Raw genomic sequence first — 18,979 nt, forward strand, 5'->3', positions numbered from 1 at the left:
GACGCAAATCCTCTTCGTTCAAGAATCGTTTGATTCTTGGGCTAAGATTATTGTTTGTAAAAAAACGAAACAATGTCTGTGTTTGTGTCTGTGTTTGTGTGCGTGTGCGTGTGCGTGTGCCTGTGCCTGTGCCTGTGTATGTGTGCGAGTGCCTGTGCGTGCACACAGTTTCACATTTTGCCCACGTTTAAACCTTTTCTTCGTCGCATTCTCCTTCCTCCTCCCGAGTGCACTACGTGTGGTTTCCAGGAGACGGTTTCTTCCCCCACCAAACACATGAGAAGAGTTGACCGTTGGCCCCAGCCGTCACAACGACACTAAATCCCCGTGTGACAGGAAGCTCCAGGGAGCCCGGATCACACCAAAGCCAGTGTTACCCCCATCACCCCTGGATATTATTACTCCTAACAAGCATAACGGTATGATGCTGCAGCACAATTAATATTCATTCTCTCCATATTGGCATTCCTATAAGTCTTGGCTCTGAGCGGCTGCGGCGGCTGCTGCTGCTTCAGCTGCTCAACAGAACCACGATCTGCTCTGCTCAGGATGCAGCAATGTGTGCAAGAACACATACCCCCCCACACACACACACACACACACACACACAAACACACATAATGCGTAGTTCTGAGACACTGGGGACTTGTAATTTCATCCACCGCCCCGCCCGATGAAATGCCAAGATAATGACAGTAATAAATATGTGTCAGTCATTGGTCAAATCCGTTCTCCTCCCCTGTTGGTATTGTTCTACTATCTTAATTGCGTTGCGTGTCCGACTGCGGTGGTGGGGACTACAAATGAGGACACCAAGGTCATTCCACCGTGTTGGACCAAACTTCTTTCCAACTGGCAGAATTAAAGTGGGGGCTTGCAGTCCAAACCACTGCACCAAGCCTCCAGCACGTCAGTAGTGTTCAGCGCCTGGTTACGTCTGGAGTTTAAATGATTTTTTAATTAAAAGAAATTGCAAAACGATGCCAAACTGTCAAAGCACTCTTATTATTAGTGCAGTGCTCTTAGCGAGCAACTCCCCAAACACAAAAGTAATGTATTTTTTACATGGTAGGCTTCATTTAAAAACCAAGTTCAGGATGTTAAAACATGATTTAAAAACATGGGCCTATTTTCCCGGACAGTAATTATAAAACAGAACAACAAGATGGTAGCATTGAAGGCGATATTTAATACCAAGGTTCTACTACATTACCATAACAGTGCCACACCACACGACCCAAAAGCACAACTATTTGACACGCATGAAGGCAAACAAGAGCAAATGTGTCCCTTTTTTCCAATCTTTATGTATTGCTATGATGAACGAGCATGATTCAAGTTTTCTGCAGGAGACAAATGGCAAGCACTACCCACCCTGTTGTGAAGTTCTCGGAAATTAATCAAGCTCATCCCTCACGTGATTGTTTTTTGAATTTGCTTTTTCTGCCCAGACGTTTTTTTCTAGTTTCAGCATTCGGTTCGATGAAGTGTTTTTCAATACCGGCTTGTGTCTGCCGCCCGCCGAGCCATGGGAGAAAGAGGCAGTGAATTAAAAGTACATTTGCATTTGGCGCGGCGCGTACGTGCGTGATTCAAAGGTCAGTGTAATGACGCGATCGATGAAATCTCAACTAGTTTGTCACGGATCAGGAGATGAGCTCGCCGGCAGATGGGATTCTAAAAAAACGGTGCCCGCTCCTGCGTTCACCTTACCTTAATGGATTTTATAAAAAATAAATTAATAAAATACAGAGAGAGAGAGAGAGAGAGAGAGAGAGAGAGAGAGAGAGAGAGAGAGAGAGAGAGAGAGAGAGAGAGAGAGAGAGAGAGAGAGAGAAACTTGGCATGTGTCTGGCATGGAAATGAGTAGTCGCAGTGACAGTCCACACCAGTGAGGCCTACTTCCTATTCTCAGACAGTTTATTTTTATATCTCAGAAAAAGCCATGTGTTTGTGTCAGGTTAACTAAAAGTTAACTAATAGTTTAGAATTCGATTACTAATAGTGTTCATGTTTGCCTATGTAATCGTGCTCATGTTGACTATGGTATTCATTTATATAATAATAATACATAATACATGAATAGGGTTAGGGTTACCCATTACCCCTACACCTACCCCTATGCTAATGTTATAATAATGCTTATAACTGCATTGAAGAATGATAACAAATGTACCCTTATTGCAAAGTATTTCCCATGCTTTCACAGGGCCGTTGTAGGATCAACAACGCGCCCTCGCATCGGACTCCTTCAGTGCGGCTCCTCTTTTGTGGTCTTGACTCCCATTTGCCCTATGCAATCACTTTTATTTCAGCTGCAATTGCATAGCTCTTAACAACCACTACAGTCTCAAAGGGCAACACAGGGCCCCCCCCCCCGTTATACAACACCGCTCCGCTAACCCTACCACCTCTACGGGGAAAAGCCACGGAATAGGTCAGTCATCAGGATGCAGCAAGGCAACGAAGCGACAAAGTCGACCACTTCAGAGGTTTTCTCCTTAAAGTCATTGATTAGTAGTTGTGTGAGTACCAACATGTGTGATGTATTGCACCTGTTTGAGAGGGGCTGGACGAATTGGGAAGCAGAAAGTGGTTCCTGGGTAGGAAATGAGCAGGAGGGAGGCTTGACCTTCCGGAGACACTCTGAGGGATGTCTGTGGCAACCACTGAAAGCAGGAGGAGGGGCAGTGGCCCGGGAGCACAGCGATCACCCCCACCAATGAGGAGTCTGAACCGTGCCTGTTATTGAGCGATGAGGCCAATGTTAAGTCAGCAAGGACAAAGTTTGCATCCCACACATATATCGGAGAGCACACCTGTGAGTGTGTGTGTGTGTGTGTGTGTGTGTGTGTGTGTGTGTGTGTGTGTGTGTGTGTGTGTGTGTGTGTGTGTGTGTGTGTGTGTGTGTGCTTGTGTGCATGCTTGCGTTGAAGAATGTGTGTGTGTGTCTGTTTTTCTTTTGTTCGAGGTTTATTGGAATCGCATATTTCCCATATTGAAGGGTTAACCTTGTTATTGTAGCTCAGATTCCAAGTAAACTACAGAGCGGATGTTTTTGGTTTTTGGTTGTCCATGTGCATGCGTGTGCGTATGTGTGCACGCGTGCACGTGTTTGCACGCATTTTTCCAAGCTGTTTATCTTGTCTGGAGAAACACCTGACAAACAGACTTCGGGCCTTGCACTGTGTTCACCATTTGACTCACTGTGAACACTGCCCCCATAACGCATCCATCTCTCTCAAGCCCGTTTGTCGGACGTGCTTTATCTAATCAACCCTCTGCACTGTCGGCTCGCGAGCAGACTCTGGGTTCCGAGGGTGCATTCATCACAGGTCTACTAAATTAGTATGCTAGCCTGTAGTGCGGTCTGAGCTAGCGCCCGCTCGTGGGGAAAGCCTGACTTTGTTATTGAGTATTAAGAAACAGCAATATCCCTGGCCCTGACTCGGCCTGCACTGACACCACCAAGGGCTAATCATTCCCCCTGGGGCGGGATCAATATCCAACACAATAGAGGGAGGGAGGGAGGGAGGGAGGGAGGGAGGGAGAGAGAGAGAGAGAGAGAGAGAGAGAGAGAGAGAGAGAGAGAGAGAGAAATAAATGGTGTTCTGCACTAAGGTGTTTTTAAGGCACATCAACCACTAGCAAAGCTCTTTGTGAGCCTTGAGTTTCGGGATAACTGGTTTGCCGGCTGTGTGCTACATGTCAACCTTTGGTCGGATTGGTAAAATGGAGCATCACTGACAAGACATAGCGTTACTTCATATCCACTTGTTTAGTCATTCATGTGTATTCTGGATGGAGGACCTTAATCAAATAGATGTTTTCACTAAACACAAAATACCGAGCGCGCACACGGTGCGTCAGTTCCTCTTTGCCCACCGAAAAAAAGGTCAATAGCTTAATTTGCAAAAAGCTAACGTGGTACTTGGAAGTGATTAACATCCTCTCTCTCAGCCTCCATGCCTCTCCTGGGTTCCTTCACTCTCCTCTGCGTACAAATTAATGCTGGGGCCCTTTTATGTTCTACCCTGTCCCTACCTACCCCTCTCTGGCACACACGCACGCACGCACACAGAAACACACACACATGCATGCACACACACACCTACACACAGACGCACATACAAACACAAACGCACAGGAACACACACACACAAACACACCTAAGGCTCTATATCTTAGCTCCAACCCATAGCAAATTAATTAGTCGAAACAAAGCGCATACCAGGAGAAAAGAAGGCTCTATTTTCTGTACTACATCCATCATTTTCCCTCCTATCCGACTTTATTTATGGAACTGTATTTGTGGGTACTAAAAAGGTTGGTAAATTCTATGATATTTGACATCTAGATATTTATTTTTGTATGTATCCGTGTATGCGTGTGTATATGTGTTTGTGCGTGGTTAAGTTATATTTAAAAACCATAAACCAAGATTTTCAAGGTCTACATATGTGCTTGTTAGAGTGTATTTGGTATTCTAGGTGTTGTATTTTGAGGAGGCAGTGTCAAAGTCGTGATGTGTCAAACATCGCACAATATTCACGTAAAGACATCTTTAGAAGGTCACTCTCGTAATGTAAGGATTGGGTTTATAAATGAATAATGTTTTGTGCACCAAAACAAACACCACTCGTCTCCAAGTTAATAGAACGAAGTTAACACGAAGAAGAAGAGAAAAACACTTTTCAGAATTGATGCGATGCCGCTTATCAGCCAAGACTTGAAAAGGCCCACATACAATGAAGCCGTGCGATAAAGGAGATATACAAGTTTCTAATTAAAATGGTATAACTACTAAATTAATTTAGATAACGTAAATTAAGACGGGACGTAGAACACAACTCATTGATGTCGCCAGCATGAAAATACACGATACGCTCCTCGTGCGATAAGGAAGTGGTAAAATCCAGCTTCAACCAGTCTTGGGTTGACACCTAAAAGTTCTAAAAGTGTCCACACATGACAAGAACTGGTAATCACGCTATTAAATGGATGCATCACCCCGTGCCAATTAGAACACGCCTGGGAAGCGCTCCTAATTAAATCCTGGGAGTTTTGTCATAGCATTAGCTTTTGTCCTGGAGTGTGGATTTCATAGGAGTCCTTTTGATAAGCCTGATACACATACACATACTGGTACACACACACACACAGGTAAACGTGCACACACTGGTACACATGCACACACTGGTTAAATTGCAAACTGATACACACTCACACTGAGAGACACATACACACACTGAGAGTCATACAGAGACACACACACACACACACACACACACACACACACACACACACACACACACACACACACACACACACACACACACACACACACACACACCAGTGTTCACAGACATTAGAGTTGCTCGGTGTGAAGGAAACCTGTAAGCACTGCATCGATAGGACTTCATTAAATTAATGATGAGCTTCATCTGACTGCTCACATCAGGAGGCTAATGCAATCCAAATAGCAGGCAGCCTTTGATGCCGAGTTTGACAGCATGGAAGTGTTGTTTTGTTTTTTAGGACAGCGTAGACGTATGTGCACGTGTAAATTGTATAGGTTAACACTTGTGTTTGTGTCTGAGTGAGTGGATGGAAGGGAATGTGGGTTGTGATTTATATATTTTTTTGTTGAAAGACAAAAAGTGTTGTTGGCTGTGGGTGTAAGTGCCACACTGAGAACAGGATCACAGGGTCAGAACGGAGAGAGCTGCAACAAGAACAAAATGGCAGTCCAAATGGCTGCAACTGGCTCCGTGTCACTGTATGGGGGCTATCAAGCCTTTGGCCACATCGTTACAGTTGGAGTGCCATTGCAGCTGCTTTGCCTGCCTTTGTATGCAAGTTTATACTTTTCTCGTCCGCACTCACTTATTTCACTTTTAAACCCGTTTGTCTCTTCTTTGTTGTACTTTGAAAATGTAGGGGGCTTCGCATATGCCTTGTTACTCATTACCGTTGCCACGCTACAGCAACTAAACTAAAAGAAAGAGAGTTTAACTCGTTTTTTTCAAGAGCTGAAAAATGCCATCGCGACCCGTCTCAAACCTACCGTTGAATATTAATTTGTGTGTAGTAATGAATTCGTGGTGAAAAAACACAACCTCTAACACGGTTAAATAACCGGCAGATCCACAATGATTCGCTTATCGTCAGGCATCGTCAGGGTTTATAGATGTTTTTAAGGAGTGAGTCACATAAGGGAACAAATGGTGTTCTTTGATTGGAGATTAGAGGCTGGAACAATGGATAGCCTTCACTTGGTTTGATACCATGTTTTCTCATACATGATTTTCATTAAAATGTGAGAACCGTTTTTGTCTAAAGGCCTCTTAAAAGGAAAAGGATGACTTTTCCAGGTAGAACGATCAGGATACATCAAGAGACACACAGGAAAGAATTAATTAATTGTTAAAAGAGAGAGAAAGATAGAGAAAAATCAAGGGTTAGATAGAGAACGTTAACGACAGCGAGAGAGAGAATACCATCCAATCCTAAAGTCAGCACTTTTGTGGGTTTTTGACTCATGTCGGAGCAAAAACAAGAGGTAAAGAAGTGATGTCGGCAGAAAGGAAGATTTAAGCCTAGTTTTGTTTTCACCAGTTTTATGTGGTACTTTCTTGCCATGGTAATGATTTCGTCTCTCTGTTGGTTCGTTGCAAAAAGGCTGGTTAAAGAGCTTCAAAGTCCCTCTCCCTCATTAAGAAACATATGTTTAGGAATGGGAGCATTTAGAATTTAGAGTGGAGTAAAATATCACTTGATACATATTGATAAATTTTGCTACAACAAGATTGTATGGTTTTGTTATGAGATGGATACGACCATTGACAGACAATGATAATAATATTACAATAGTGGCATCAATACTAATTTGTATTATGATCGTTCTAATTATTTCCGTTAATTAAACAGTTGTAAGGGTTCGAGCATAATATTTTTTTAGTAGTACATAGGGGAATTGTGTAGATGAAATAGTTGAAAGTTAAAGTGAACAGTATTTAATTAAGAATAGAGATAACTAATGAATGAACATCCCAAGGCCATTTTTAGGGTATATTCTTTTCCCAAACTTTAATTTAGAAAATAAAACACAATAAAGTTACCCAATTCTAATCTGCAGGACTTGAAGCGGTGTCTCTTTCTGTCTGCATCTCGCTCCTTCTCTCCCTCTCTCCCTCCCTCCCTCCATCTCCCTCTGTCTCTCTCTCCCTCTTTGTCTCTCTCTGCCCGGCGAGCTGGGGAAAGAGCCAAATCAACTCTCTCTGATGTAGAACACAGCAGCAGTAGCAGCAGAAGCAGCAGTATTGCACCATGATATCCACCTGTGCCTTAACACTTATAAAGCTATTCAGCCTCACCTTGCCCTCTGCTAGAAGGTCAGAGCTCCTGCTCAATAAAAAAAAAAAGCGCCTGTCACAGCATGAACCTCGAGGTGTTCCCGATGAACCAAAGTTCTACTACTTAATACTCACTAAGCCAGCCCAGCCCAGTCAAGACGAGGAGATATAGTGTGTGAAAGAAAAGGTATTTTCTTTTTACACTTATGCAGTGAGAGCGATGCCCGGTCAGAGTCTGTCTCACCATCTCCTCTCTATAGGATAGAGAGGAGACAGAGGGACACACGGAAAGGAGGGTGAGACCAGAGGCAGACAAGGGATTTACAGACATCGGGGGGGGGAACGAGAAAACAAGGTAAGGAAAGGTCTTTCATACGTGATTTGTAGCAAGACTGAATCTGAGTGCAGCGGATTTAGTTCTGAAATAAGTGTCGCATGATTAGGCCTGGAGAGTAGCATTTCTGAAAAATACCATAAGCAAACGCTCTCCAGCCTCCCTTTAATTGACCTGCAGTTACATAAGATTGCAGCCACTTACTTCCAATTCCAAGATCAAATGCAGGTTTTGTGTGTGTGTGTGTGTGTGTGTGTGTGTGTGTGTGTGTGTGTGTGTGTGTGTGTGTGTGTGTTTGTGTGTGTGTGTGTGTGTGTGTGCATGTGATGTGTGTGTGCATGTGCTGTGTACATTTATGCATGTGTGTGTGTGTGTGTGTGTGTGTGTGTGTGTGTGTGTGTGTGTGTGTGTGTGTGTGTGTGTGTGTGGCTTATGACTCAGACCCAACAGAGACAAATTGCCACATTTGGGATGAAGGCAGCGGGTCAGGGCGGTAAGTTGTGACGAGCGAACCCATCCCAGCGCACAATTCATTTCACATTCACCAAGAGATCGGAGCAGAACTCAATGACGACAATATGCAAAGAAGCCCGAGAATCTAATTTATACTCTATCCATCTGAATTACAATGCCATCATTATTATTCCAATGCGGGAATTATACACTCCATCAGCTGGAATAGGCAGTTTCTACCCACTGGCTTGCTCCGTTTGGGCAGATTGCTCTTGTTGAAATAGTGGAGTGGGGTGCGCCTGCTGGTGATGAATTGTGTGTGTGTGTGTGTGTGTGTGTGTGTGTGTGTGTGTGTGTGTGTGTGTGTGTGTGTGTGTGTGTGTGTGTGTGTGTGTGTGTGTGTGTGTGTGTGTGTGTGTGTCCACTCCCTTCACGTACACACAAACACGTAGACACGCGCGCGTGCGGCTACGCTTACATTATAATCATCTGACATGAAATTGGCTGCTGCCATTATGCTTTTTATGAGGCTTATCAAGATCGGGAATGTGATGAGATTAATCACAAAGTTGCTCCCGTAGATTCCACAGAGATCTTCATCAACATAGATTGTTCCCATACTAGGGTTCATATACTGCCATGGCATGATGCAAAAACATTCCTTTCCACTTCCTCCTGCGGGAAGGATTTGATTATTACCACTTCAAGTACTGACAGCTTGCGCACCAGTTACGATGTGTGCAAATACGGCACAGGAAACGGCTTTGATTGCATTAGAAATCTCTACACAGATAGCAACCCTTTCCTACTATTTATATCAAGATTCACCATCCACTCAAGTGGAAACTAGTTTATCCATTCAAAACACATTTGGCACCTTTGGACATCAAGGTTACAGTAGTGAGTCGAGGGACAAGGTCATTTCAATGCAGGGCCGGCCCGTCTCTGCTTAATGGAATGCAAACGAGCTGGGCCCTCTGAGGGAGACCCAAGGAGAGAGAGAGAGAGAGAGAGACGAGAAAACCCTATTACAAATCCTCAGGGTGATTAGCGATGGAAGCATGACTCGAACATCACAATCCAATCGCTGTTCCAAATCCAGTGATCCCTGCCGTTCAGTCCGTATCGCTCCCCTGTTAGCTCTGTGTAACCGCCGTGGCTTATATTCCCATAATGTGCAGGTATCCAAGGCCTCTGCTTTGAAATATGATCCACACAAAGGCAGTGAGGTGGGATAAAGGGAAAAAAAAAAAGGGAAAAAAAAACCATCTGCATGCCGATGGTTTTCTGTGATTCCTACAGATCGGATCGGACACGCTCCCCCCCTGGTCCACCATGCGATAGCCGTGCGTTTGAGGCCCACAGGACTGAGCTGTGGGACTAACAGGTCAGATCGGGGGGATTACTATACTTCTCAATGGAACTCATTTTCTTTATAGAGGCTTGGTGTGAGGTGTGTAAAGGCGGCATGATTGTGAGCCACTCACATCCCTTCAAGGTTTCCGTTCTTTAATGCGTGTGTAATTTCAGATAGAGACTAGTGCTGCCCTGGCTATCCAGTAGCCATCAAAGAACCAAGGCTCCTTCAGGTTTATACTTTGTTAATAGAGTTGATTTACCAGCTTAAGAAAAAAGGTTTACTGTTTTTCAAAATAAAGGCTCGTAGACTCAAATGTAGAAGATGGTATACATGCGCATACAGACATGTTTTGCAGATGCAGGACAGGTAAAGCCATAGTGGTTATTTAAATCTAAAGCAAATAGCAATGAGGGAGGTGAATAAACGGTGAATATTTTATATTGCGTCTATATGTGCTCAATCACCCGTGAAATAAGCATTCTGTAGTGCGTGATTCTCAGGGCGGTCTGTTGTGCCCCTAGAGGCTGGAGTACTGCATAACCCTGTTGAACAGAGTGGACCTGTGTTACGCTGTGCTATAGAGCTGGTCGGCTACAAGGTCATCGGTATACAAGAATACATTCAGGTCACTGTATATGGCTCCTACGGTGTTCATTTTCATAGATAAGAAAACAATACGTTTTTCGATCGCATTGGATGTTCTTTAAAAAGTTAGGACATTTCATGAAACACAAGAGCCGCAATTAGATACCCTATTTAACTGTTGTATATATGAGTTAGATATCCCACTTAAGGTAATTGTTGAAATAATTTCATTTTCCTAACATTACATGTTTTTTTATTAAATAGCAGGTTTCATAAAAATGTAATCTAGCCAGATTGAATTCGAATGAAGTCAATCAACAGAAATGTTGTTTCTGTTGGTTCCTGGTTTTGAGACGGCAATGATTAACATAATTGCTTCGAATCAAAAAAATAGTCATCAGAATGTTTTTATTCAGATGATATACGATTGAATGGTCCTTTCACGATGAATGAAACATTGGTAAACTATGATACATTGGTTCACTTTTGATGCTTGCTTTTGCTTTTATATATTGCTTTTACAGCATAACACATTTAGTATAAAGCAGAGAACAGCTCAAAATGCGTGCAAATCGACAGCAATTGACCTCAATGTAACCGGAGAGAGAGGGAGAGGGAGAGGGAGAGGGAGAGAGAGGGAGAGGGAGAGAGAGGGAGAGGGAGAGGGGGAGAGAGGGAGAGCGAGACAGACAGAGAGACAAAGAGACAGAGAGAACGAAAGATGTAATACATGTTCATAATTACATCATCGACACATCTTATCGTATCATCATGAGTTCTGACCTATTTTGTGCTCTCTGCCATGAAGTACAGATGCTGAGTATTCGATTGAACAAGTATAATTTGTGCCGTTCAGGCACAAAGCAGAAGCCCTAAGGGTTGCAGCCAGAAGCGGCAAAACAGATGAACCTGCTTACAAAGCAGGGGTGGGAGATGTGGTTCACATTACTCAAACACAAACAGATACATAATTAAAAACAAAGTGAAACGTACAAACATTGGATACAGAAATGTCTGTTCGATGTTTGGTAGGTGATTCAGTACAAAGTCAATCTAACGCCACGAATACAAGAGACTATCGATTATTGGATTGAATACAAGCGAATAGCATATAGAACAGTCTTTCGATAAAATTGGCGTCTTTTGAAAAATAAGTTGAGGAAACAGTGTCATTAAGTGGGCCACACATGTAAGAGTGTACCATATGGTTTGGGAGAAATAGGAATTCAGATCATATAGCACTCGCCGTCTGTCCACTGGGCCCTTGGACAGGGGACCCAAGGGCAAGGCACTGACGCCTGTCACTCTCTGGTGTTTATTATATAGGAGGGTGTTGAAATTTGTGGAACAGAGCTTTCTATTACAGGTGATGTTTCCCTCAGCTCACCTTGTAAACACAACCTCACCTCTCTCTTTCTTCTTCTCTACCTCCACATACCCATTCTTCTTTCATCTATTTTTTATCTTCAGATCTTCATTGTCTTTATTGCTTTCATAACATGATAAGCCAGAAGGCACAATCATACAAAGACAGAAGGCACAATCGCAGGACCAGTCAGCCAATCAGGACGCTCATTATACATGACACTCGCTGAGCACGCTCACTACAGGCGAAGGGCACACACGCTCCAAGGCAAGCCCTGCACGCCAATTAAGGCAATCAAATCAATCATAGCCGTCAATGCAAACACGTTCAGGCAACACATGTCTGTGTGCATCTCTCTCTCTGTCTCTCCCCCTCTTGTCTCTGTTATACATCCCTTTGCTATCAAGCGTCTATGGTGTCAAAGAATGCACTGCTCTTGTAGAGATTCACACTACGTGCTGCTAGACACAGCCTTGATGCGACTATAAACACACATACACACACACACTGATTCTTGTCTGAGAGCTGTAAAAGCACACACACACACACACACACACACACACACACACACACACACACACACACACACACACACACACACACACACACACACACACACACACACACACACACACACACACACAGGTTCTCTTACTATTTCTTAGAGAGACAAGCACAATCACAAACACACACATACACTGAGACACACTGCACACTGACACTTGCTATGTCTGAGAGCCACAAACACACAAACACAGAGACACACCGACACACACAAACAAACTTCACACTGACACTAGCTATGTGTGAGAGCCACAAACACACAAACACAAAGGCGCATGCACCGACAATATCAGATTGAAGAAATATGAAGTCTGGCTCCTGCAAGCTATTCATCACAACTTAGCCACATTAGACATTTAAAGGAGGACCTCGTAAGGATTATCGTCTCTTCTTCTCTGGCTTCCAAACTGCTTTCAATTTGTTAACACACCTGCCCATTTACACTCCCTCCTTACGCATGGATGTGAGATTCAGGCCTAGTTTTTTTGTCCCTGAAGACACTGTGTGGTGATCGAATTCACAGATGTGTGAGAATGTTGTTATCTTCTCAACAATCTCTTCTTAACCATCTTAAAACATCACCAAGGATTCGAATGTGGCAAATTATTGAATAAAGTTTGTGAAACACAAGGCAATGTTTATCTTGCTTGCAAAAAAAAATGTTTCCTGCTAGCCCACCAGCGTTTGTTGATGTTGATGGGAATTATTCCAGATAGATAGATATACATTCTTGTTACTGAATAAAATGTTTCCTTTTTAAACCTGCTCTGTCTCGCCTATATTATGCTGCGCTTCTTTGAGAAATGTCAGGCCTTGTTCAAAATCCCTTTGAGTTGGCCTGGGGCCTGCTGTTATCTCTTGTTTTTGTAAAGCTTAATTTAAACGATACTTTAAACAACCTCTTTTATCCTTCTGGCATTTCGGAGCAGTAGACTATGTGGTTGACTTGATGCACAATGGCACGTTATGCGATCTTTATAAAGATGTATAAATGTATAGTAAATAAAAGGGATTCAACCACGCTATTATTTTTTGTCACGCAGAGGTTTGGAGCGAAGGGCAATAGCGCCACCTGTCGTCGAAGAAATATAATGTAACAAAAAACGACCTTTGCGTGTGAAGCCGATAGCCTTCAATAATCTTGAGTGAACCAGACTGCGTTCAATTCAAGTCGTTGTATTTTTACGATTGTTAGATCTTTACTTTAAATTAACATCCTCTTGCTCATCAATAATTTAATTAATGAATCGCAGGGGATGGTCAGGAAGAAATCTGTGTGTGCTCACCTTCATTCTTTCTCAGCAAATGATGGGACCTCTCTCTGCATGGCGGTAAATACACGTTTCATTAGGCTTGGCCGCAGGGGGTAGGTCAGGTGATGGACTATGTTGACATTTCTATACACATACTCCATTTAAAACGCCATTTGAGCAGATCAGCTTCACATTTGTATGTATTATTGTGAGAATAGAATGCTGAGGAAAGAAATGATCATTGTTTTCTGATTGTTCAGCTAGATTGTTTTAACTGATTAGTATGTAAAATGAGGTCACATGCACTCAAAATGTATGAACTACATTTTATATTTGTTGAATTCTCTTTTTAATTGTTATATTGCATCCATGAAGCCAGATGTAACATGCTCATAGGTGCAGGTTGAATAGACGCATGGGTATATTGGCTCTGTAACAATATTACAGCATTTCCCAAGTGTTCCTGGGATCGGCCAGAAGAGGCAGTGTTGTGCTCCGCACAGCGGGAAAATGCTTAGTGCCTTTGGCTGACAGGTCCTGTGCTGCCAAAGGCACTATTTCTGTAGTGCTATTTGAGCCAGGACAGAATTCTCACAGTGTATAAAGTCTTGATCTATCCATCTTTCTATATCGACATCTATATATCAATTGATATCTGAACAATACACCTATATATTCACACACACACACACACACACACACACACACACACACACACACACACACACACACACACACACACACACACACACACACACACACACACACACACACACACACACCTGATGCTCATTTGGGTCCATTTCAGGTTTCAGTCATCCCCTCCATCCTAAATATATGATTGCAAAAAGAGGGACGATCTCCTGAAGCGTCATTATGTCTGAATGAATATCCTACACTTCTGGAAAGTTATGCCTGTTTTTGGTTGAAACAGGCAATTTGAGAAAAGGGTTCAGAGGATTTAACCGCTAGAGAAAACAAACACACACACACACACACACACACACACACACACACACATATATATATTATATATATATATATATATATATATACACATACATACATACATACATACATACATACATACATACATACATACATACATACATACATACATACATACATACATACATACATACATACACACACGCACACAGATACACATATGCAACCTTTGTAAAAATGCATTTATTTTTTGCATATTGCATGATGTGTATTACGTTACAGAAATCACTATTATATTAAGCTAATGTCAGACAATGGCTCGGATAGAACACAAAATGCTCAGACAAAGGTCCCTCCACCTTCAAGATACTTGAGGGTAGAAAAGGTTGCCCATTCATATTCAAAGTTGATGTCAGGAATAGTGAAGGATAAACCAATTCTCCACACGTTAGAACGTCAGTCCACTCATCCCAAGATCCACAGGGCCAGCGGTGGAACATCTCCAAGGAGAAGTATCTTCACGGTGTTTACAAGCATGCATAACAGCAGGCTCCCCGAACCTGAAACACAAGAAACACGACTTAGTACAACACGATCAGGCTACACAGGAATGAATGACAGCAGAGAACATGATTCATGGTGAGCTTGTCATTCATTATAGGCTATTATGTTAACGCCGTTGTGAATATAACATAATATAATATATCGTTATTACATTATTTGTGTCAACGATGGATTTAGAAACTAAGCTACGACTCTGTTTTGATATTACACTCAAATGTACGGGGTGAGCCTGTTTTTCAAGTCGTGATGCTATCATAATCAGTTAAATAATATAATAATAATAATCACAAGCTAGTAATAACCGATTTGGTTACCTATGTAGAACACCACAATAATAAAATATATGTGACCTAGCATAAACCTAAATATGCATTTCTTACATAAGATTCAAGCAAGGTGATCTTACCATTCAGGCCAGATCCAATTTCTTCTGTGTTTCTGTGAGTTTCGCCTGTAGACGCTTCTTTCTCCAATCGAGAAACTGTCGTCTCATTCGGTTTGCTTGCCAGCCCGATGCGAATCCGACCGCGAAGGAAATCGCGATTGCAACTTGTAACGTCCTCTCTGATATGTCTGCCATATTCACCTCTGCCTGACAGATGAGTTGAGCCGTAGAAAAAGCATGGATAATTTTGGATACAGGAAGTAGGAGGTATCTAGTCTCGCGATAGGCAGTATTCTCGCGGAAACACAAAAGAGGCCATTCGCATGAAATTTAGTGCAGACTCTGAAATAATAAATACGTAATGAAGTAAGGAGATAATGAACATTTTCACTTTTATAATTATAATTCAATTGTATAAAAAATGTGTACACATTTACAAATAGAAACAAAACAGAACATATTGGCCCTGAAGGCACAAGATGATAATAAATTAGTCCTTCAAGATTAATACTAAACGATAACATTTTTATACGAGTATATAGAAAATGCAATAATCCATGAAAAGACAACACAATTATATAATGTTACACATAAATATATTGGCCCAAGACAACAAAAGTGTTCACTTGAGAGGTTGTTAATGAGATTGAGCATTCATTCACATTGAGAACAATAATTAAATCCTCAATAATTAAATCCTCAAACGGGGTGTGTGTGTGTGTGTGTGTGTGTGTGTGTGTGTGTGTGTGTGTGTGTGTGTGTGTGTGTGTGTGTGTGTGTGTGTGTGTGTGTGTGTGCGCGCGCGCGCGTGTGTGCGTGCATAAGCATAAAAACGTACATGAACAGCAACGTTGCGGAGAAGTCCAGACATTGTTGATTGCAGGGTACCTGAAGTCATGTCAAATAATGGCAGTGGTTATTCCAGTAAACACTATGAAAAGGGTCCGTTCAAGTCACAGGATTCTGCTACACATTCCTCTCAGTTGAACCCTATTGGAATGCTTCCACTGGAAGGAAATTCCAATGGGCATTCCCAGTAAAAGTGAACACAGGTTTACAAGACTGCACTGTTGGAATGCACAAAGGCCGAGAGTGTTTCCATTCCTTACTTCTTTGTTGGTGGTGAAAATGTGTACGCTGCACCTGCTAATGAGGAGGGGAACAGCGTGCACCGAAAACATGGAGGTAATCCGTTGTCATGCCAACCGAGCACCATGTTGGATTTTGTTTGCCATGAAATTACGGAGAGATATCAGAGATATTATTTTATAAAGGAAAGCAAGCAGATCTTCGTTCAGTTCGGATTCCACAAATAAAAGCCTCTCAGTCCTATTTTAAATACCAAGAAGTCAAAAATAACTGTACAGCAGGCCACAGGTAAAACGACCAGCTTTACAGAGAATAGGAGTTCAAATGTGGTGGTGAGGTACGGACAAATGCAGTTGGATTTAGTATTTTGCTCTATCAGAAATTGAGACAATAACTGTACGGTTAAAAAAACAAAAGCATTTGCTATTCCAGGTCACATATTCGTAGCTGCCATTTGTCCAGGAGGACTCTTAACCAAAATCCATTCAGAAACCTGCAAAACAAAGATGCAAACCGGGCCTCAGTAATGTATATTGTTTCAGGTGTCTGAGAAGCAAACCACGAACCAGTGGCGTACGAAAAACGTACGAAAAACGTACAAAAACCGACGCTGGTCGTGAACTACTACCGACGGGTGTAATCTTGAAAAGATCTTCCGGAATAAACGGTTAAATAGGGTTACTCCATCCAGAGAGAAAGCTCTTCTGGCCCGTCTCCAGCGAATCACGGTCGGTTCTGTCGGAGCCTGTCGATGTGGTAGCACAGTTTGAGCGCAGGCCCCAGCTTCAGTCCCAGGTACTTCATCATCATCTCACTCTTCAGCAGCAGGAGTGCATCTCCATCGATCTCCTGGAACACACAGGCGGACCAGTGGAAGAGATCAACCACTCTTGAAGTCGCTACAAAGACTGTGGTTGTTGGAATTCCTAAAAGGAAGAGAACAGACTTCGCCTTTTTTTAATTTCAGCGTAATTCAGGAGGAACATGTTCACAAGCAATTCAGCAATTTGTCTCCTCCGAGACAAAGATTCGGAAGGTTATACAATCGACACAGGTGGCAATCATTCACTGTATGGTCCAATGTCTATAATCTTCTTGCAAGTCAATAGTTCACCACAGGAGTTATGTGTTGGAAATCACTGGCCTTGAAATTAACCTTGAGTGAACCCTCCACTAGAAATTGGGTTTTTCCATCTTGTTCTCCCTCCACAGACCAAATAGATTGTGAGAGAATAAATCCCTATTTTGATTTATCACTCTTTTACCCGCAAATATATAATTGCCTACCATCCATATGTGGTGGGTTGTGAATTTTGAGTTTTTGGAGAAATGTTCTTATTGTCCGCTCAATATATTATGCTCCTTAATGGAACCAAAAAATAAAATAGTCCTGAAAAAAGAAACTCTGAACAAAACTCAAAGCCGCAGTAAGGGGAAATCGTACAAAAGGGGACCCCTGAACCTAATGGTAGTAGTGTTGTGAGAGTACTAACTCACGGTTTCATCACGGTTTCCTCTTAACCTAGTACTAGTACGAGTGGTGGTAGTGCTGTGTAGTGCTGTGCAGTGTTGTGAGAGTACTCTGGACTCACGTGTTTCCTGAAGGCTTCTGCGTGCGGCCCAAGCGCCTGAGGGTCAGAGTCTTTGATGAACCAGACCACCTCCTCCACCCCCCAGCTGGACGGGTCTCTGCCAGCGGGACGTTTGCAGTCCCCGGCCTCAGAGCCGGGGCTGTAGGCTGAACACGACCAAGGGAGGGGGGGGGTAGGACATGTTGACATCATGTTTCAAAGCTTCAATAAATTTCAACAACAACAGTGCAAAAATACTTACGACTATGATGGGGGTGACAGAGATGAATCAGTAATCTGTTACACAGCCTTTTAAGCATACCACTGGAACAAGGAGTTTCAGATATGAATAACGATTGCAGTTGTTCCAAGGTGGTTGTGATATAAGCATTTACCCTCTTTGGCAAGCCAGCCATTAAGGAGCAGACGTCGTTAAAATGTCTGCAGCTGAGCCAGGTCACAGACTTTGGGGATCTAACCCAGAATCCTTGGACTGGGGTTTCGGACACTACCCTTGATCACGCTCACCTGTGTTTCTGTTTGGGTCCTGGAAATTCCCGGGACTGGATGCTCGTCTGCACATGGCCGTGGGGTTGGAGCAGCCGCTGCTGCTGCTGCCGCGGTAACCGTAAGAGTGCTTGGGTCGGAACCCCGTCGCCATGACGCCGAAGGCCGAGTCGCTGGGGTCGACGGCGTAACGCTTTGAGTCCACGGGGTCGCACAGGAAGTCGTCCGGCACCGAGGTCTCTGCTTGGGTAGCAGGAGGCAGGAAGTGATGTCAGAACAGCTGTGGTTTATCAGGATGGGGTGAGCGCTTGCCGGGTGTATTGGGTGTCGATCGTCCCGGTAACCACTCGGGACGAACACAGTCGTACACAGTCGTACTGTGTTCATTCAGTATTTGGCCATTGATACAGAGAATCATGAATAAAGCATCCATGATCAATTTGTTTACACTGTATTTCCCTGTCTATTAGTTAGTCATAAGTCTAAGGTAGACGTTACCACGCAGAGTCAAAATCCAATGAGTGGGTCTCATTTTAAACTGTCCTGCTAGTTAACTACAGCTTTGCGTCGGACATGAAATGCCCAAATGCGTCATTCTGTGCACTGTCTTTAATATAGAAAGACAAATGGCAACCTGCCTATGCG

The 18,979-nt window shown here is 43.0% G+C and overlaps 1 protein-coding gene across 12 annotated transcripts in view; it reads right to left on the reverse strand.

Moving 5' to 3' along the window:
- Positions 1–15,542: 15,542 nt before the first annotated feature.
- Positions 15,543–18,979, reverse strand: part of scml4 (Scm polycomb group protein like 4) — a 14,521-nt gene continuing 11,084 nt past the window's right edge. For 11 of the 12 annotated variants that reach the window (XM_030345527.1, XM_030345540.1, XM_030345531.1 and 8 more), the window contains 3 exons: positions 18,356–18,577; positions 17,849–17,994; positions 15,543–17,105 (listed from right to left, as the gene is read on the reverse strand). In XM_030345527.1, coding sequence (XP_030201387.1) covers positions 16,980–17,105; positions 17,849–17,994; positions 18,356–18,577 — 494 coding nt within the window. In that variant the 3' untranslated portion in view covers positions 15,543–16,979. The remainder of the gene's footprint in view (positions 17,106–17,848; positions 17,995–18,355; positions 18,578–18,979) is intronic. The other variant, XM_030345528.1, reaches the window with a different exon arrangement.

The sequence above is a fragment of the Gadus morhua genome, chromosome 21, assembly GCF_902167405.1.
Source record: "Gadus morhua chromosome 21, gadMor3.0, whole genome shotgun sequence".
Classification (NCBI taxonomy): Eukaryota; Metazoa; Chordata; class Actinopteri; order Gadiformes; family Gadidae; genus Gadus; species Gadus morhua.